The 18,626-nt window shown below is 44.6% G+C and overlaps 2 protein-coding genes across 2 annotated transcripts in view; one reads left to right on the top strand and one right to left on the bottom strand.

Moving 5' to 3' along the window:
* Positions 1–5,934: 5,934 nt before the first annotated feature.
* On the bottom strand, positions 5,935–7,273 carry LOC140740540 (metallothionein-1-like). The gene is made up of 3 exons (XM_073069792.1): positions 7,116–7,273; positions 6,957–7,022; positions 5,935–6,194 (listed from the first exon to the last, which is right to left on the bottom strand). Exons 1-3 carry the CDS (start codon positions 7,144–7,146, stop codon positions 6,103–6,105), a joined length of 189 nt encoding a protein of 62 aa, XP_072925893.1. The 5' UTR covers positions 7,147–7,273; the 3' UTR covers positions 5,935–6,102.
* A 3,889-nt stretch (positions 7,274–11,162) lies between these two features.
* LOC140740539 (nuclear pore complex protein Nup93-like) overlaps positions 11,163–18,626 on the top strand; it is a 33,654-nt gene continuing 26,190 nt past the window's right edge. Inside the window, exon 1 of the mRNA XM_073069791.1 lies at positions 11,163–11,297. The gene's annotated coding sequence lies outside the window, so the exon portion shown is untranslated. The remainder of the gene's footprint in view (positions 11,298–18,626) is intronic.

Here is an 18,626-nt window from a genome sequence, read left to right as displayed (position 1 = left end):
GGAGAACTTGTCTTATGAGGCATTATAGGTGGAGCTGAGGAATATTAAACGTATGACCACAATAATGGGGCTATATTATTAAGCACCCAATAGTCCACGGGATTTAGAGGAACATATTTATAGAGAGCTCGCAGACTGTTGCAAGATCCATAAGGTTGTGACAGTAGGTGATTTTAACTTCCCACATGCTGACTGGGAATTCCAAACTGCTAAAGGACTAGAGGAGATAGTGTCTATCAGATGAAGATCAGGAAAGTTTCCTTCATCAGTATGTTGAAGTCCCGATAAGAGTGCATGCAATACTGGATCTGCTATTAGGGAATGAGACAGGGCAGGTGACGGAGGATTTTTGGTAGGGAGCACTTGGCAGCCAGTGACCATAAAGCTGTTTCTTTCAAAGTAAATATGGAAAGAGATAGGTCTGGCCAGCTGCTTGAGATTCTAAATTGGAGAAAGGTCAATTTTGATGGATCAGAAATGAGCTGGCAAGTATGGAATGGGACCAACTGTTTTCTGGCAATGGTGTACTTGGTCTTCAAAGGTGAAATTTTGAGAGTACAAAGCTTGTATGTGCCTGTCAGAATAAAAGGTAAAGATAACAAGTGAAGAGATCCTTGGTTTTCAAGAGATATTGACGCCCAGGCAAAGAGAGAAAAGGAGATGCTTGGCAAGTGTAGGCAAGATCGGAACAAATTAAACACAAAGTACACTGCAGATGCTGTGGTCAAATCAACACGTACAAAAGCTGGATGAACTCAGCAGTTCGGGCAGCATCCGTTGAAATGAGCAGTCAATGTTTCAGGCCGAGACCCTTCATCAGGACTGATGATGGAGGGGGCAGGGGCCCTATAAAGAAGGTGGGGGGAGGGTGGAAAACGAATCAGAGGAAAGTTCAAGGGGTGGGGGAGTGGAAGGAGGGAGGGGATAAGCCGGAGAGGTGAAGAAGGAATGTAAGGGGAAAGCACTATGGGTAGTAGAAGAAGGCAGAATCACGAGAGAGGTGATAGGCAGCTAGAAGAGGAGGCAGAGAGAAAGTAGGATGGTGTAAGGGAGAGGGAGGGAATTATCGGAAATTGGAGAATTCAATGTTCATACCAAGGAGCTGCCCGACCTCCTGAGTTATCCAGCTTTTGTACGGAACAAATTAAATGCTTATGGACTACAGAAAGTGCAAGACAACACTTAAGAAAGAAACCAGGAAGGTTAAAAGAAGGCATGAAGTTGCTGCAGCAGACAAGGTGAAGGAGAATCCCAAGAGATTCTACAGATACAATAAGAGCAAAAGGATTGCTCGGGGCAGAATTGGTCCTCTCGAAGACCAGAATGGAAATCCATGTTTAATGCTAAAACAGATGGGGGAGATCTTAAATGAGTTTCTTTCAACAGTATTTACTTGGAAGACGGATATATTGTCTTTAGAAGTGAGGTAAAGCAGCATCAAATACATGGAAGAAGAAAAGAACATCTGCAGATTCTGGAAATCCAAGCAACATACGCAAAATGCTGGAGGAACTCAGCAGGCCAGGCAGCATCGATGGAAATGGGTACAGTCATTGTTTAGGGCCGAGACCCTTCATCAAAATTGGAGAAAAAAAAGATGAATGAGCGGTAGAAGGTTGGGAGAGGGGAGAAAGAAACACGAGGTGATAGGTGAAACGGAGAGGGGAGAGGAGTGAGGTAGTGTTACGGTTTCAGGCAACAATAAATATATGAGTTAGGCAGGGGTTTTTATAACAAATAACACGTTTATTAAACACTGAAAACAAACCCCCCAAAAGTAAACAAATCACTAACGTAACCGGAAATCAGCTGCTGTGCGGCAGCTTAAACAGTTCTTAAAGCAATTAAACTTAGACAGTTCTTTAAGCGATGTTGCAAAAACAGTTCTTCAAAGTAGTATTTCCAAAAGTTCAAAATGCTCACAGTCCATTTAAGGGAGAGACTTTTTAAGACGATTTAAATTCTCTTTCACGTCGTGTTGTTTCGGTTCCCAAGATCGAACTTTTTCCCAGGAAGAATTTATGAAACGAAACGGCTTAAAGGCACTGACCTTTCCTTTACAGAACTATTCCCAATTCTTTCTGCTATTTCGCAGGGATTAACACGAGAACAGTCAACGAATTCCTTCCGAATAAGGATCAAACAAGGTCGAACATGTTTCACCGTCGAAATCGATTTTCCTCGATCTTTAACTCCCGAACTCCGATCTTCACTCTCCACTGATTCTCAACTAGCAGTATTGTAAAGAAACTGCTGGCAATGACCTTTTAAACTTTAGGCATTAGATAAAACTTCATCTTTCAACTAAACTGCGTCATAACATTAAATCACGCAGTGGCATGAAGTCAACATGGCAAATCCAGCCACGAACTGCCCGTCCTCACAGGGAGGGGTCCTCCTTTTATACCCTGTGAAAAAAACCTGTCACATGACCTCTACTGGCGGGAAAATGACGTCACTCCACCATCACAAGACCATTACCTCAAGTCCAGTATAGCTTCAACCCCAGTCACGGGACAAGGGTACCACTGTCACGTGTCACGGGTACGTAACAGGTAGAGTGCTGGGAAGTTGATCGGTGAAAGAGATACAGGGCTGGCGAAGCGGGAATCTGATAGGAGATGACAGAAGACCATGGAAGAACGAAAAGGGAGTGGAACACAAGATGGAGGTGATGGGCAGGAAAGGAGATAAGGTGAGAGCGGGAAAGGGGAATAGGAAATGGTGAAGGGGTGGGGGGGCTGGTGGTATTACACGAAGCTCGAGAAATCGATGTTCAGGCCATCAGGTTGGAGGGTACGCAGATGTAATTAAAGGTGTTGCTCCTCCAGCCTGAGTGCGGCCTCATCACAACCGTGGAGGAGGCCATGGGTTTACATTTCAGGAGAGGGAATAGGAAGTGGAATTAAAATGGGTGGCCAGCGGGAGATCCTGTTCTTTCTGGTGGATGGAGCATAGGCGCTTGGCAAAGTGGTCTTCCAATCTACCTCGGGTCTCACCGATGTGCAGGAAGCCACACCGGGAGCACCGAACACGGTAAATGACCACAACAGGCTCACAGGTGAATTGTCACCTCACCCAAAAGCACTGTTTGAGGCACTGAATGGTAGTGAGGGAGGAGGTGTAGGGGTAGTTGTAGCACTTGTTCTGTTTGCAAGGGTAAGTCGCAGAAGGGAGATCAGTGGGAAGGGACAAATGGACAAGGGAGTCGCATAGGGAGCGATCCATCAGAAAGCAGAAAGTTGGAGGAGGGAAACATGTGTTTTGTGGTGGGATCCCATTGGAGATGGCAGAAGGTACAGAGAGTTATGTTCTCGACACAGAGGCTGTTGGGGTGGTAAGAGAGAACAAGAGGAACCCTATCCCTGGAATGGTGGTGGGAGGATGGGGTGAGGGCAGACGTGCATGAAATGGAAGAGATGCAGTTGAGGGCAGCATTGATGGTAGACCCTGTACAGATTACAGAGGAAGATATATTTGCTACCCTGAGCAAATCAGGGTGGATAAATCCCCAGGGCCTGACAAGGTGTTCCCTCAGACCCTACTGGATGTAAATGCAGGAATTCTGGGCCCCTAGCAGAGATATTTAAAACATTTAGTGACAGATGAGGTATCAGAGGATTGGAGGATACCCAATGTTGTTCATCTTTTTAAAAAGGACTCTAAACAGAAACCAGGAAACTATAGGCCGGTGAGCATGACATCAGTTGTAGGAAAGTCATTGGAAAGTATTCTAAGTGACCGGATATGAACTGATTAATGATAGCTAGCATGTCTTCGTGCATAGTAGGTCATGTCTAACCCAATCTTAGAGTTTTTCAAGGAAGTTACCTGGAGAGTGGAGAAAGGCAAGGCACGCTGTCTACATGGGCTTTAGTAAGACATTGGACAAGGTCCCGCATGGGAGGCTGGCCAAGAATGTTCAGTCGCTTGGCATTCAGGATGAGGTAGGAAATTGGATTAGACATTGACTTTGTGGGAGAAGCCAGAGACTGGTAGTAAAGGGTGGCCTCTCTGACTGGAAATCTGTGGCTAGTGGTGTGCTGCAGGAATCGGTGCTGGGTCCTTTGTTGTTTGTCATCTATATCATTGATCTGGATGACAATGAGGTAAACTGGATCAGTGAATTGTGGATGACACCAAGTTTGGGGGTGCAGTGGACAGCAACGAGGATTATCATGGCTTGCAGAGGTATCTGCAACAGCTGGAAAATGGGCTAAAATGGCAGATGGAATTTAATACAGACAATGGTAGGTTTTGCAGTTCAGTAGGACCAACCAGGTTAGGTCATACACAGTGAACAGACGGGAGCTGAGGAATGTGGTAGAACAAAGGGATCTGGGAATACAGGTCCATAATTCACTGACAGTGTCATCACATGTAGATAGGTTCATAAAGAAAGCTTTTGGCACATTGGTCTTTATAAATCAATGTATTGAGTACAGGAGATGGGATGTTATGTTGAAGTTGTATAAGACGTTTGTGAAGCCTAATTTGGAGTATTGTGTGCAGTTTTGGTCTCCTACCTACAGGAAAGGTGTAAACAATTTCGAAAGAGTACAGAGAAAATTTACAAATATGTCAGCCGGGTCTGGAGGACCTGAGTTATAGGGGAAGATTGAACAGGTTAGGACCGTATTCTTTAGAACGTAGACAATTGAGAGGAAATTTGATAGAGGTATACAATATTATGAGGGCTATAGATAGGGTAGATGTAAGCAGACTTTTTCTACTGAGGTTCGGTGGGACTACAACCAGAGGATATGGCTTAAGGGTAAAAGATGAGAAGTTTAAGGGGAACATGTGGGGAAACTTCTTTACTAAGAGGGATGTAGGAGTGTGAAATGAGCTGCAATTTTAATCGTTCGGAGAAGTTTAGATAGCTACGTAGATAGTAGAGGTATGGAAGGCTATGGTCCGGGTGAAGGACAATGGGAATGGCCATTTACAGCATGGACTAGATTGGCCAAATGGCCGTTTCTGTGCTGTATACTTCTCTATGATTCTGTGACTTCCCTTTGAATTTTAAAGTTATGTAAAAAACTTTGTGATTTAATTCAGCTATGACGGAGAACCAGTAACACATTTCCAAGTTAGCTAGATGTGCTACTTGAAGGAGAGATTGCGAATGGTGTTTCTCTCTTCCTGGCGGTGGAGGTCACAGGTTTGTCGGGAGCTGTCAGGGTAGAGAAGGTGAAAAACGACAGTGCGTTTTGCAGGCGGCATGTTCTGAGGACGCTGCTGAGTTTAAAGTGTCGGGTGCGGCTCTAGGAAACACCTTGATCTGTCACCTCAATCATTGCTTGCCTGGCAGCACCGGAGAAGCGTTGTTTCTCGAGTGAAGGTGTGCAGGAGGAAGTCACCAGCTTAAGGGTGAACAGCACTCGACGGATTGATTTCAAAATAACAGAATACTTCTAAAACTACTTCTTAGCCAGAACAAAATCAAAACTTGCTTTTAACTCTTTGTACAACACACACAAAATGCTGGTGGAACACAGCAGGCCAGGCAGCATCTATAGGGAGAAGCACTGTCGACGTTTCGGGCCAAGACCCTTCGTCAGGACTTTTTAACTCTTTGGAAAGCCATGATCTAACTTTTGAAAAATGAGTTTGCAGTGTGAAACTTCCCAGACTGTGGGGCCCAGTGGAGTCATGCTCCCAGCCGAGCAATACCTTTACTGCCATTCTGACACAGCTCCGTAAATTCATTCCAGTATTCTCCCCTTTGATTGTTCCGCCGCTGTACTTCCTTCAACATTTACAATCTTTCACACAAGTTGTGATTTTAATTATCTCAGTCACGTTACAGGGTTTCTGGCTGGTAAAATGTTATCCCGGCGTGTCTGCACGAGAGTTCTGTGAGTTTCATGTTTAACCGTGTCGTGACCCTGCTGCTTTCATTCCCCGAGAAACAACAACAAAATCCCAATGTATTTTTCTATAGTATTTTAATCAGATGCAGCTCAATGCATCCAGAACAAAGTACAAAAGAGAAATTATTAACATTCTTGATTATACCCCCCCCCCCCCCCAGTGAATAATCATACAAAAGTCCACGTTACAAAGCAAGGCGTGTTGGCTGGTCCCGGATGATGAGCTTCACTGACAGCAGCTGCACTTGTCCCCTTCTCCTTTGCACACGCAGCCCTGGGCGCACTTGCTGCAGCCGACCGGGCAACAGGCGCAGCAGCCTAGACGAAAGAAAGCAAGGGACGAGGTTAGCTTGCAACATCCTACCGACACGGACTCCTGGTACAGTACAGGTTGCAGGCTCTAACGTTACATTACTAACAAGCAGTTGCCATGGTGGGTGGGGGGAGGGTTCGGAGTCAGCTCGCAAGAAAACAGGCCACACATGGCAGTGTTACTGTGGGGAAAAGTACTAGCTAGACAAGGGGAATGTGAAAACGAAATAAATGGCACTGCAGGAAGCCCTCCAGCAACCGGGTTCCAACCTGACCTCAGGTGCTGCCCGTGTGGAGTTTGCACGTTCTCCCTGCGAGAACTCCGCTGGGGTTCCTCGGGGTGCTCTGGGCTCCTCTGACAGCCCAAAAGAAGCGGGTTAGGAGGTTAGCGGTAAACACAAGATATTCTGCAATGCTGGAAGTCCAGAGCAACACATATAAAAGGCTGACGGGACCCAGCAGGTCAGGCGGCATCTATTGAGAGGGACGTTTCGGGCCGAGACCCGTCACCAAGAGGTTAAGTGACCACTGCAATTTGTCCAGAAGTAAAACAAAGTAGGTAAGCGGCGAAAGAATCGGGTGGCAGTAAATAGCACGCGAGCTTGACAATGTTTTGGAGGTACGGGGGAATAAGGGCTGGGAATAATACTCTGATAGCAGACGGTTTGGTCCCGGTGAGCCAACCGGTCGTTATACGTAATTAAAAAAACTTGTCCTTCCTCCCCCCATAAAGTCTTTAAAGCCGGTCTCTAAATTCTGTATACTCACTCTTCTTACACGAGGTGCATTTGCAGTTCTGACACTTGCAGTTGGCTCCGCAGCTACAAGAACCGCCTGTTCAATTATAAGGAAAACAGAATTACTGAAAAGTTCCGTTAGACATTACAAGTAGGGTCCGAGCTCCGTTCGTTAGTTCCCACAACTTACTCTGGAAGCACGTGCACGGGGTGTCAGACATCCTTAATGCTTCCCTCCTTCTTCTCCGCTTCTCAGGTAGTTCGCTTCTATTTGCTCCGAGTTGCTGAATGTGCTCACGGTCGGGGGCACCATACTTATAGAGCAGCGATCGGGATCGAGTGCAGACGGGAGCGGAGTGGGGCGGTGTGCTACTCTTCGGCGCTGAGTGCAAATCAGGGCAGGGTGCCAAGGACAGACTGTATCATGTGTTCCCGGGGCGGATTGATTACAGTACTGGGTGACGGGAACACACGTTAATTCTCACACAGTGACCCCCCCCCCCCCTCCCCGCAGCCACTATAGCTGTCGATAGCGGGGTTTCAGTAAAGATAAACACACCACACGCACATTATCGTCTTGCCAGCCCAGGGACTGATCCGTGATTAGACAGGAGGTGACGGGAGACGGAAATTTTCCACTTGCTCTAAATATCACGACAAAAAGTGTTGAAAACTCTCGACAGCGTCTGTGGACTGTTGCGGACTCTAATATTACTTTAATAACGTGTACGTTAATGTATATATACTGTATAGTAAAGTGTTGGGCGGGTAATCGTGGCTCATTAAAAACCAGGTAGCTGCCCCGAGAGCATCTCTATACCGCGGGGAAACTCCTCAAATGCCCCATATTAGTGACAATGTTATACACCTGTATAGCGTTTAAAATGCGCGAAATTAATCAAATGATATCAACGCCTCGCGTATATATCGTATCAGATATATATTGTGAATAAAGCAGAGCTTTGAAAAACAGCTAGCCAAGGTTCAGGAGGCGGTCCAATCTGCACACGGTGTTGTATACACTGCGAGCAGACTTCGACATTTCAGGCTGAGCGCAATCAGAAACTCCCTTTCAACACGGCCGCGGATTTTCACACCGCCCGGTTACATAGCTTGTGACTCATCTGTGCCTCTGCCTTCGCGGCCGGGAAGCAGTGTTTTTGAACACGGCTTGTCGGACTCGAACAGCAGGCAGCGTCAGCATTTCGCAACTGAAGGGGAACGCTACGTGCAGAATTGTGAATGAAATGAGTGCAAATGGTTTGCAAAGGGCTTCAGCTCTTAAGACAAGCACGCGGGACAGGGCTTTGTGAAAAATTATTTTGCCAGTCTGCAATTCTTAACACTGTCCCTCGCGGGAAACGGGCAAAAATTGAAAAACCTACTGAAAGTCTGAATCGCAAATATATACTATTGAATCAGTTAGGTCAGGATGTAAGAATGAAGGGAGGGAGAAAGCGGGAGAGGGAGAGAGAGAGGGTTGATAAATATATGGTACGTATGTATGTAACAGAGAGATTAATAAAAGATGATCAGTCATCCCTAACATGTGGGCGCTCTTCCGTACGTTGTTCAACAGGTCGCCCCACTTTTACCCAGTGAATTATTTCATTCAGTCCAGAAAAGAAAGAGATGTGAGCGGGAGTTGCCCCCCCCCCACCCCCAGTGTCCGCTCTGCCATTTATCAAAACCATGGCTGAGTTCTACCTCGAGGGAGTGGACCACTGCGTGGAGTTCTTCCGCTACTGGAGGGAGGTGGGTGAGGAAGCCCCTTAACTATCGTAGTCGGGTATCACCCCAGGAGACCATATGTGTAACAATCGTGCAACTGTTTTTAAGCAGTGTAATAGAACACTACGTGCTGCATTGACTATGAAGGGAAGAGTGAAAGGCATCACACGGTTTCTTCTTATAATTATTTTTATTATGAATAAAATTTAATTTTAATATAAAACATCATTTCCCTGTTCGATCCCCACATCCCTTGATTTTGCAACAATCCATAGATCCAGCAACCAGAATATTCCGATGTTCTGCGGCAATAACAGTAACATCGCGTTTTGATCATTTTAAAACCACTCCCTTATTTCTCAGAGACACAAGACTGCTGATGCTGTAAAATTGGAGACATGCGAAATTACTGGAGGAAATTCGTGGGTCAGGCAACGTCTATGGACTGTCGACGTTTTGAGTCGAGACCTTCATCAGAAGTGGAAAGAGTGGAGATAGCTATGATACTATAATAAACTGGGAGGTAGTAGGAATAAGTGACAAAGGACTGAAGATGGTGTCTGTTAGGAAAAGACAGTTTGCAATAAAGGGAAGGAGGTGAGGTGGGGAAGCGGAGGAAGGAATGTGTGAGTGATGGATGGATCGGGAAAGCAGGGGAGGAGAAAGAGAAGGAGTGATGAAATCGGTGTTGTGATTGTACTTTGGGGTACTACAAAACGAAAACATGACATAATTTTCCAGCTGAGTGAGTGATTGTGATTTTCCGACAGTGAATGAGTGGCTCTGGTCTGGCTTTCAGACAGCGATTATAGTGTCACCTGCTGGTCGAAGCCCCATATTACATGATCAAAAATAAATAATCAACTGAAAATATAGAATCGCGGAAACAGGCCCTTTCGCCACAGTGTATACCTATACTAATCCCAATTGCCCACATTAGGGCTCGACCCCTCTATGCCGTTTCAAGTCCAAAAACCTTTTAAATATAGTAAAGTTCATCTGCCTCCAGCACGTTGCCGACACCATCTTTTGTGTAAGGAAAACTTACTGCTCAAAACTCCTTTAACACCCCCCCCCCAATTAAAACTTGTTCCCTCCAGTTCCGCGGGCGAAAACGCCTTGTTAAAGACAGAGGTCAAAGATGAACGGCCAGACTGGATCAAGCTGACAGTAACTCAAATTAACCACACGTTACAACAGTAGTGTGCTAAAGAGCACCTCTGTACGAACAACACCGAGCACTTTGAAGTGGATGGGCTACAGCAGCAGAAGGTCAGCAGAACACTAAGTGCACTTTGTTAGATAGAGGAGGCACCTAATAAAGGGAGTGACCTTTATGTATTTTTTTCTCTACGTAAGCTTCATGCGAGCAAGGAATTTCCTTGCACCCGGGTGTATTTGAAAATATACTATCGATTTTCCCTCAGTTCCTGTGCTGTATCTTTCTGAACTGGTTTCCAAAGCTGAGTATGGCTGAGTATGCATTTAAGAATGTAACTTCAAGTAAACATAAGCTTTATTTGTGGCAAAATTACAAATGTGATGCAAACATTGCAACAGGATTTAATAACGATATAACGCCTTCAAATAATAGACAATAGATAATACTTACTGAACATTTTTAAGTTCACTGAGCAATAATCGCGTTCTGGACTCGAGGGTTCCGGGACAAAGGTTACTATCTATCCTGTCCATGCGCCTCAATATAAACCTTGTCCATAAGAAAAATACCAAGAATAAACGGTTCAATGCCGTTGAATACTTTACATTCATAGTCAATGTTTTCTGTACTGTTCTATTACCGTACATCAATAGCATTTCTGCTCCTCATGTGGGTGGTATACTTCAATAATTAATCACCCAACCAATCAATAGGTACACTTAATGTCAGAGATGTACGGTCAATGCTTTTCATACTGTTCGAACACTGCCGCAGTTCAAGGTTTTTATATTAAATACTGCAGTAATTGAAGGGCGAAGAACCCTACACTGTGGTCCTTCCTCATCGAACCCTTGCGGTGGCTGCACCAAGCTCCTGTGCGCCCCTCACTACGCAACCCTGGCAGCCTGGGATGTGCCAGTCGGCAGCATACTTCCACGGACATCTCGATGAGCTGGTAGACCAAGTTTCGGGCGCGACCAAAGAACGTCTTTCACCGAGTTGATCTGCCAGCAGCACCAGATGTTTGTCTTCGTGTGCGTCCCCGGGCACAGCCCGCAGATCGGGGTCCTCTGCCATGCAGCTGCTCGGGACGAAACGCGACACAAGCCCGTTCATCCTCTTCCGCAAACCCACGGCGTGCGAAGAGGAGGGTTACTGCTTCTTCCCACTGTCTGTTCTCGCACCACTCCTACACGTACAAGCTCAGGTCTCAGCCGCAATTCTTGCCAGGAGTTTAAACCATTGCACTAGCCCGTATCACCCATCCTCCCTCTTTCCCTCCTCCCCTCCTCTTCCTCCTCCTCCAGAGGAAACCCGTCTCCAATGAGGTGGAGGGAGCGCGCAGTGGCTGCTGGGAGTTCCTGCCGGCCAATCGGAGTTGGCGAAGGCGCCTTGCTGTCCACTGAGAGGGCGGCGTGCAGTGGCTGCTGTGTCTGCGCGGGGTTGTGCAGCTGGATAGAGGAGTCGCCTGGTGCCGAGGTAACCATAGCTGCTGTGTTACTTGTGGGACCGGCCGTGCCGGTGGCGGGGGAGAGTTGGGTCCGGCCGGGCTGGTGGCGGAGGAGTGTTGGGTCCGGCCGGGCCGGTGGCGGGGGAATTTTGGGTCCAGCCCGGCCGGTGGGGTGGGGTGGGGGGTGGGGGAGTGTCGCTGGTACACTCGCTAGCACATGGGAAAGCAGACGTAAATATTATAACGAAACGGGGGAATATTTAAAGCCTTATTCGAGTACAGAAGGATCTCTTAACAGTATTAAAACCGAGTTAGAAAAAAAAAGAAAAATTCCGTTAAGTGTTGAATAGTTCATATATGGAATAGCTGATGGATATGGCTTAACATTTTCTACGATATATCATAACGTGATGCATCTCAAGTGTGCCTAAAATTCACTAATTCCTGTTGGTATTTGCTATCTGGTGCAGTGTTTAAGAACAAGGAAAATAGTGGTAATGATGATTGGCAAATGCAGGAGCAGATGACTGCTGAAATTGGTGTATGATGAGAGAAAGTGAAAAGTTTGTCTTATAAGCAACACACAGACAATGCCAGAGCAACTCAGCAGACCAGGCAGTAGCCTGAAACAGCGATTGTAAGACTTGCCAAAGGGTTTTGGCCTGAAATGTCGACTGTACTCTTTTCCTAGATGCTGCCTTGCTCCACGATTTTGTGTGTGTTGTTCAGATTTCCAGTATCTGCAGGTTTTCTCTTGTTCAATCTTGTCTTGCATCCAGCTCATTCTGATAAAGTCCTTACATAATGCATTGAGGTAGAGCAAGATAAAGTAATAATGCAGAAAATAGTGAACAGCTACAGAGAAAGTGTGGTTCAGGTAAATAAAGTGCAAGGTCATAAGATCGATTGTAAGTTTGATTCCATCATCTTATTTTACTGGGGAAAATTTCATAGTCTTATACCTGGGGTAGAAGGTCCTTGAGATTGTTGGTACGAGCTTTTAGACTTTTGCATCTTGGGCCCAATGAAGAGAGAATGTCCATGGTGGAAGTGGTCTCCCTGCTTCAGTCTAAGATCCACTCATGTTTTAAGAAGGTAACGATAATCTCGGTGCCGAAGAAAAGCAAAGTGGCATGCCTGAATGACTATCGACCCGTGGCTCTGACATCAATTGCTATGAAGTGCTTCGAGCGATTGGTTACGGCACACATCAACAATAGCCTACTGGTCAACCTTGACGCTTTGCAATTTGCCTACTGGAGCAACAGGTCAACTGCAGATGCCATCTCTCTGGCACTACATTCCTCCTTAGAACACCTGGAGAATAAAGACGCATATGTAAGGCTCCTTTTCATTGACTACAGTTCTGCCTTTAATACCATCATTCCAAATAAACTGATTCCTTAGCTCCGGAACCTGGGTCTTGGCACACAGATCTGCAGCTGGATCTTCAACTTCCTCACAGACAGGACGCAGGCTGTATAAATAGGGGACAAGCTCTCCTCTATGATTAGTTTGAGCACTGGTGCCTCACAAGGCTGTGTACTCAGCCCCCTGCTGTACTCACTGTACACCCATGATTGTGTAGCCAAGTTTCCATGAAATTCAATATATAAGTTTGCTGATGACACCACAATTGTAGGCCGTATCTTGGGTAATGATGAGTTTGAGTACAGAGAGGAAATTAAGAACCTGGTGTCATGGTGCGAAGACAATAACCTATCCCACAACGTCAGCAAGACAAAGGAATTGGTTGTTGACTTCAGAAGGAGTAGCGGACTGCATGACCCCATCTACATCGGTGGTGTGCAGGTGGAACAGGTCAAAAGCTTTAAGTTCCTCAGGGTCAATATCACAAATGACCTGACTTGGTCTAACCAAGCGGAGTCCACTGCCAAGAAGGCCCACCAGTGCCTTTACTTGCTGAGAAAGCTGAAGAAATTTGGCCTGTCCCTTAAAACCCTCACTAATTTTTATAGATGCACCGTAGAAAGCATTCTTCTAGGGTACATCACAACCTGGTATGGAAGTTGTCCTGTCCAAGACCGGAAGCAGCTGCAGAAGATCGTGAACACAGCCCAGCACATCACACAAACCAATCTTCTGTTCTTGGACTCACTTTACACTGCACGTTGTCAGAGCAGTGCTGCCAGGATAATCAAGGACACAATCCACCCAGCCAACACACTTTTTGTCCTTCTTCCCTCCGGGAGATGGTTCAGGAGCTTGAAGACTCGTACAGTCTGATTTGGGAGCAGCTTCTTTCCAACTGTGATAAGACTGCTGAACGGATCCGGATCTGGGCCGTACCTTCCAAGTATCTGGACCTGTCTCTTGGTTTTATTTTTGTACTACCTTACTTTCTGTTTTCTATTTTTTATTTTTGATTTATAATTTAAATTTTTATTATATTTACTATTGATTTGTACTCCAGGGAGTGCAAAGCACAGAATCAAATATCGCTTTGATGATTGTACACTCTAGTATCAATTGTTTGGTGACAATAAAGTCATAAAGTAAAGTACTGAGATGCTTTACTGAGGCAGCAAGATGTACGGAGTTCCTACAGGGGAGGCTGGTCTCCATGATGTGCTGAGCTATTTGCACAACTCACTCACTTGAGAAAACAGAAAACCTACAGCACAATACTGTACAATACAATACAATACAGCCCACAAAGCTGTGCCCACAAATTACCTAGGGTTACCCATAGCCCTCTATTTTTCTAAACTTAATATACCTATCCAGCAGTCTCACAAAAGTCCCTATAGTATCCGTCTCCACCACCATCTCCGGCAGCCCATTCCATGTACTCACCACTCTCTGCGTTTTACCCCTGACATCTTCTCTGTACCTTCTTCCAAGCACCTTAAAACTGTGCTCTCTCGTGCTAGCCATTTCAGCCCTGGGGAAAAAGCCTCTGACTATCCACATGATCAATGCCTCTCATCATATTATACACCTCTATCAGGTCACCTTTCTAAGCTCCAGGTATCCAACCAGAAGTCCCTTAAAAGACCCTATTGTTTCCACCTCCACCTCCACCACTCGCAGCCCATTCCACACACACACCACTCTGCATTTATTTAAAAAAAATTAAAAAAAACTTACCTCTGGCTTCTCCTCTGCACCTACTTCCAAGCACTTTAAAAATATGCCCTCTCCTGTTAGCTATTTCAGCCCTGGGAAAAAGGAATCGTGTTACTGATATCTACTGTAAGCCCACTGACTCTCACAGCTATCTGGACTATTCCTCTTCCCACCCTATCTCTTGCAAAAATGCCATCCCTTTCTCTCAATTCCTCCATCTCCACCGGATCTGCTCTCAGGATGAGGCTTTTCATTCCAGGATGAAGGAGAAGTCTTCCTTTATTTAAGCAAAGGGGCTTCCGTTCTTCCACCATCAACTCTGCTCTCAAACGCATCTCTCCCATTTCCCGCACATCTGCCCTCACCCCATCCACCCGCCACCCCACTCGGGAAGAATTCCCCTTGTCCTCACCTACCACCCCACCAGCCTCCGTGTTCAACGTATAATTCTCCATAACTTCCGCCACCTCCAATGGGATCCCACTATCAAGCACATCTTTCCCTCCCCCTTCTTTCTGCTTTCTGCTGGGATCACTCCCTACACGACTCCCTGGTCCATATGACCCCCCATCCCTTCCCACCGATCTCCCTCCTGGCACTTATCCTTGTAAGCAGAGCAAGTGCTACACCTGCCCTGACACTTCCTCCCTCACCACCATTCAGGGCCCCAGACAGTCCTTCCAGGTGAGGTGACACTTCACCTGTGAGTCGGCTGGTTTGGTATTCTGTGTCCAGTGCTCCCGGTTGGGCCTTCTATATATTGTGAGAATTGACACAGACTGGCAGACCGTTTTGCTGAACACCTACGCTCTGTCCACCAGAGAAAGCAGGATCTCCCAGTGGCCACACATTTTAATTCCACGTCCCATTCCCATTCTGATATGTCTATCCATGGCCTCCTCTACTGTCAAGATGAAGCCATGCTCAGGTTGGAGGAACTCCTTGTATACCATCTGGGTTGCCTCCTACCTGATGGCATGAACATCGACTTCTCTAACTTCCATTAATGCCCCTCCTCCCCTTCTTACCCCATCCCTGATTTATTTATTTCCCCCCTCCCCTTTTTATTCTCTCACTGTCCATTACTCTGCCTCTTCTCCATCTCCCTCTGGTGCTCCCCTCCCCCTTTCTTTCTCCCTAGGCCTCCTGTCCCATGATCCTTTCCCTTCTCCAGTTCTGTATCCCTTTTGCCAATCACCTTTCTGATCTCAGCTTCACCCCTCCCCCTCCGGTCTTCTCCTATCATTTCCCATTCCCCCCCCCCCCCCCACTTTCAAATCTTTTACTATCTTTCCTTTAAGTTAGTCCTGATGAAGGGTCTCAGCCCAAAACGTTGACAGTGCTTCTTCGTATAAATGCTACCTGGCTTGCTGCGTCCCACCAGCATTTTGTGTGTGTTGCAACGATAAAAAATGGTTTTTGTTTTGAAGCTCCTATCAGAATATATTATTGTGTAAGTTAACAGGCCAGTGTCTTGGCCGGAACTGTCAACTGCTGACTTCCTCATAGTGTTTATGTTCAGTATCTTAAAAGTTTCAATAAAATAACCATCTCTTTACCTATACTGTAATAAGTATAGGCCTTGTTCAACAGTTCTTCAAATCTTAATCCCTGTAATCATGCCCTTGAATCTTTCCTACATTACTTCTAATGCAAGCACATCTTTTCTTAAATATCATTGCAAAAACTATGCATAGATCTGTAGCTGAGATTTCATCTATGCCCTGTAAATTTATAGCAAATTTTTCCTGATTTTTATGCTCAATACCTCTTACAATAAAGGTCATTAATGCAATACCTGTAAAGTATGAAGAGAATAAAAATATGTGGGTGCTGTGTGACCAAAAAACGGTCATCAATCGTTGCAACGCAGTTTCAGTGATTCAGTTTGATCCTGCCTGAAATGTTGTTTTCATGGAGTTCTCCCTGTGACCTGGATCCTTGCTGGTAAGTTAACAGGCTCCTATAAATTGCTATTGGTTGTAGGTTATGGCAGAAGAACAGGACAGTAAATGGGTATGAGAGAGAAATTAGGTTACTGGAGATTTACTTACCACTGTTAAAATACAATGTTAAGAAATCGTTTAAGGCATTCCAGAATCTCTTCCTAATGGTCATATATTAGGTCAGTCTGTGTACTGCATTTTATATCGCTGATAACACCTTCCCTGAGATTTAACTGTTCCATTTTCCTGATATTTGTATTTCCCACCTTGACAGCTTTGCCCATTTTCGTCCCATTGTTGAAATGCAATGTTAGGAAATACTTTAATCTATTTGTGCCTTAAAACAGTTACCTACAATGCACAGAGAATGTCGAACCATAAATTCAATAAACCCATTAAAATCCATAGTGAAAAACACTTGGTATGTTCTCAAATTCAGTGCATGGTTTGTAGCTCACACAATACTAGAGGAACTCAGCAGGTCAGGCAGCATCTGTGGAAAATATCAAACAGTTAATGTTTCTGGCCGAGACACCCCCATCTGGACTGCAGGTTTATAACTGAGATTTCTCTAAGCCATGTGCAATTAGCCCAAATTCTCTACAGGTTTGTGAATTTCTTTTACCATCAGTTTTGATGATAATTTCATAAATTTGGTCAGTATTTTCTTTTGTAATTTACTGTGAATCGTTGGGTGCAAATTAACAATGCACCAAATTATGCAACAAGCTCTTGAGTAATGTGCAAATTGGTCCACATTATAATTAAAATTGGCAGCTGGTTTTGATTGTTTTGTAACAAAAGTATCAGAAATTTCAGTTGTAATAATGAATATTAGATAATTAAATGATAGAAATGTGTGAATTTGAGAAACCATAGTAATAAAAATTATGTCAGTTAGGAACAAAGTAGTTAAGTGCAAGTGTTGCCCATTCAGCCTACACAACCATTTAATAAGATTATACCTGATCAAATTGTAACTTCAATTCTGCAACCTTAAACCTCTTTGTTTATCAAAAAGAATCAGTCTTAAAATATTTAAAAAAAAAACTACTTCCATGGTTCTTTTCAGGAAGAGAGTTCTAAAGAATCATGGTCCTCTAAGAGAGAAAAATATCAGTGTATCTCTCATATGGCCCCTCATTTTTATACCCTCTCCCACAAGAGGACACAGTTTTTGCATTTCCTCTGTCTTCTCGTATATTGTTTATTTTAATCACATTGATTCTCACTCTTCTAAATTACAGCCGATGAAATCTTAGCTTATCCAATCTTTTCCTCATTACCCTATCTGGCCTTTATGGATATTAGTCTGGTATGCTTTCTATGAACTGTTATCATTACATTTATTTCGTAAAGTAAGGAGATCAGTATTGTACCTAACATCCCGGATGGCCTGTATAACCTTAGACCTCTTTTGTATTCCATTCCATAGAAATAAACAATGGGATTTTGTTAACATTCCTATCCATTTGGTGTATCTCTACATTCGGGAAGACAGATCCCTGTATATTTGAGTTTTATAATTTATCAATTTATAATCTTACATAATTTCAGTTTCAGATTTTCTCCACACTGTGTTCCCATTAGCCAGATCCTAGCCTACTCAAACCCCATGCTATTCGATGCTGTCTCTGAGAGTTGATTTCTATGCCATGAGCTTTGATTATCCGTAACACCTCTTTTTTTAAATAAAGCTAATATGATTTTTTTTCCCCAATCTAATGGGACTTCTTCACCAGGGAGTTCTTTTAAGACACTAAGATGAAGTTCCTTAGGATCCAAGGATTTGTCATCCTACAGATCCGATAATTTTTCTCAGTATTATTGCTGTGATAATTAATATTCCTGAGGTTTTCACCTTCATTTTCTTTTTGATGGATGTTTCTAGCATCCTCTTTAGTGAAGGCTGATGCAAAGTGCCTGCTCAATTAATTTTGTGTGCTATTCATATTTATTACAACCACTTAACATATCCATTTTTGGTTTGTGTTAATGCTATTAGAACTTAGATGAATTGCCATCTTCTCGAGTACCTCTGTCTCCACACTCGTGATTGTATCTGAGACCAGCTCAAACATCAGCTATAAATTCACAGATGATGCCGCTGTTATTGTTAATATCTCATGGTGACGAGGAGGCATACAGGATGAGATGGATCAGGTGATTGACTGGTTGCAACAGAATCTCTCACTCAGCACCAACAAGAACAAGGATTTGATTGTGAACTTCACAAAGCAGAAGTTGGGTGGATACACACCAGTTTTCATTGAGGAGTCAGTGCTGAAAGGGTGAACAGCTTCAGTTGCTGGGCATGCAAAT

The sequence above is a fragment of the Hemitrygon akajei genome, chromosome 17, assembly GCF_048418815.1.
Source record: "Hemitrygon akajei chromosome 17, sHemAka1.3, whole genome shotgun sequence".
Lineage (NCBI taxonomy): Eukaryota > Metazoa > Chordata > Chondrichthyes > Myliobatiformes > Dasyatidae > Hemitrygon > Hemitrygon akajei.
Note: the sequence above shows the minus strand (reverse complement) of the source record. Positions and strands in the feature narration are given on the sequence as shown.

Coding starts and splice junctions, on each gene's coding strand:
- LOC140740540 (XM_073069792.1), bottom strand. CDS start 7,146: ATGTCTGACACCCCGTGCACGTGCTTCCAGA. Junction 7,023..7,115: donor CCCGTGCACGTGCTTCCAGA/GTAAGTTGTGGG, acceptor ATAATTGAACAG/GCGGTTCTTGTAGCTGCGGA. Junction 6,195..6,956: donor ATGCACCTCGTGTAAGAAGA/GTGAGTATACAG, acceptor TCTTTCGTCTAG/GCTGCTGCGCCTGTTGCCCG.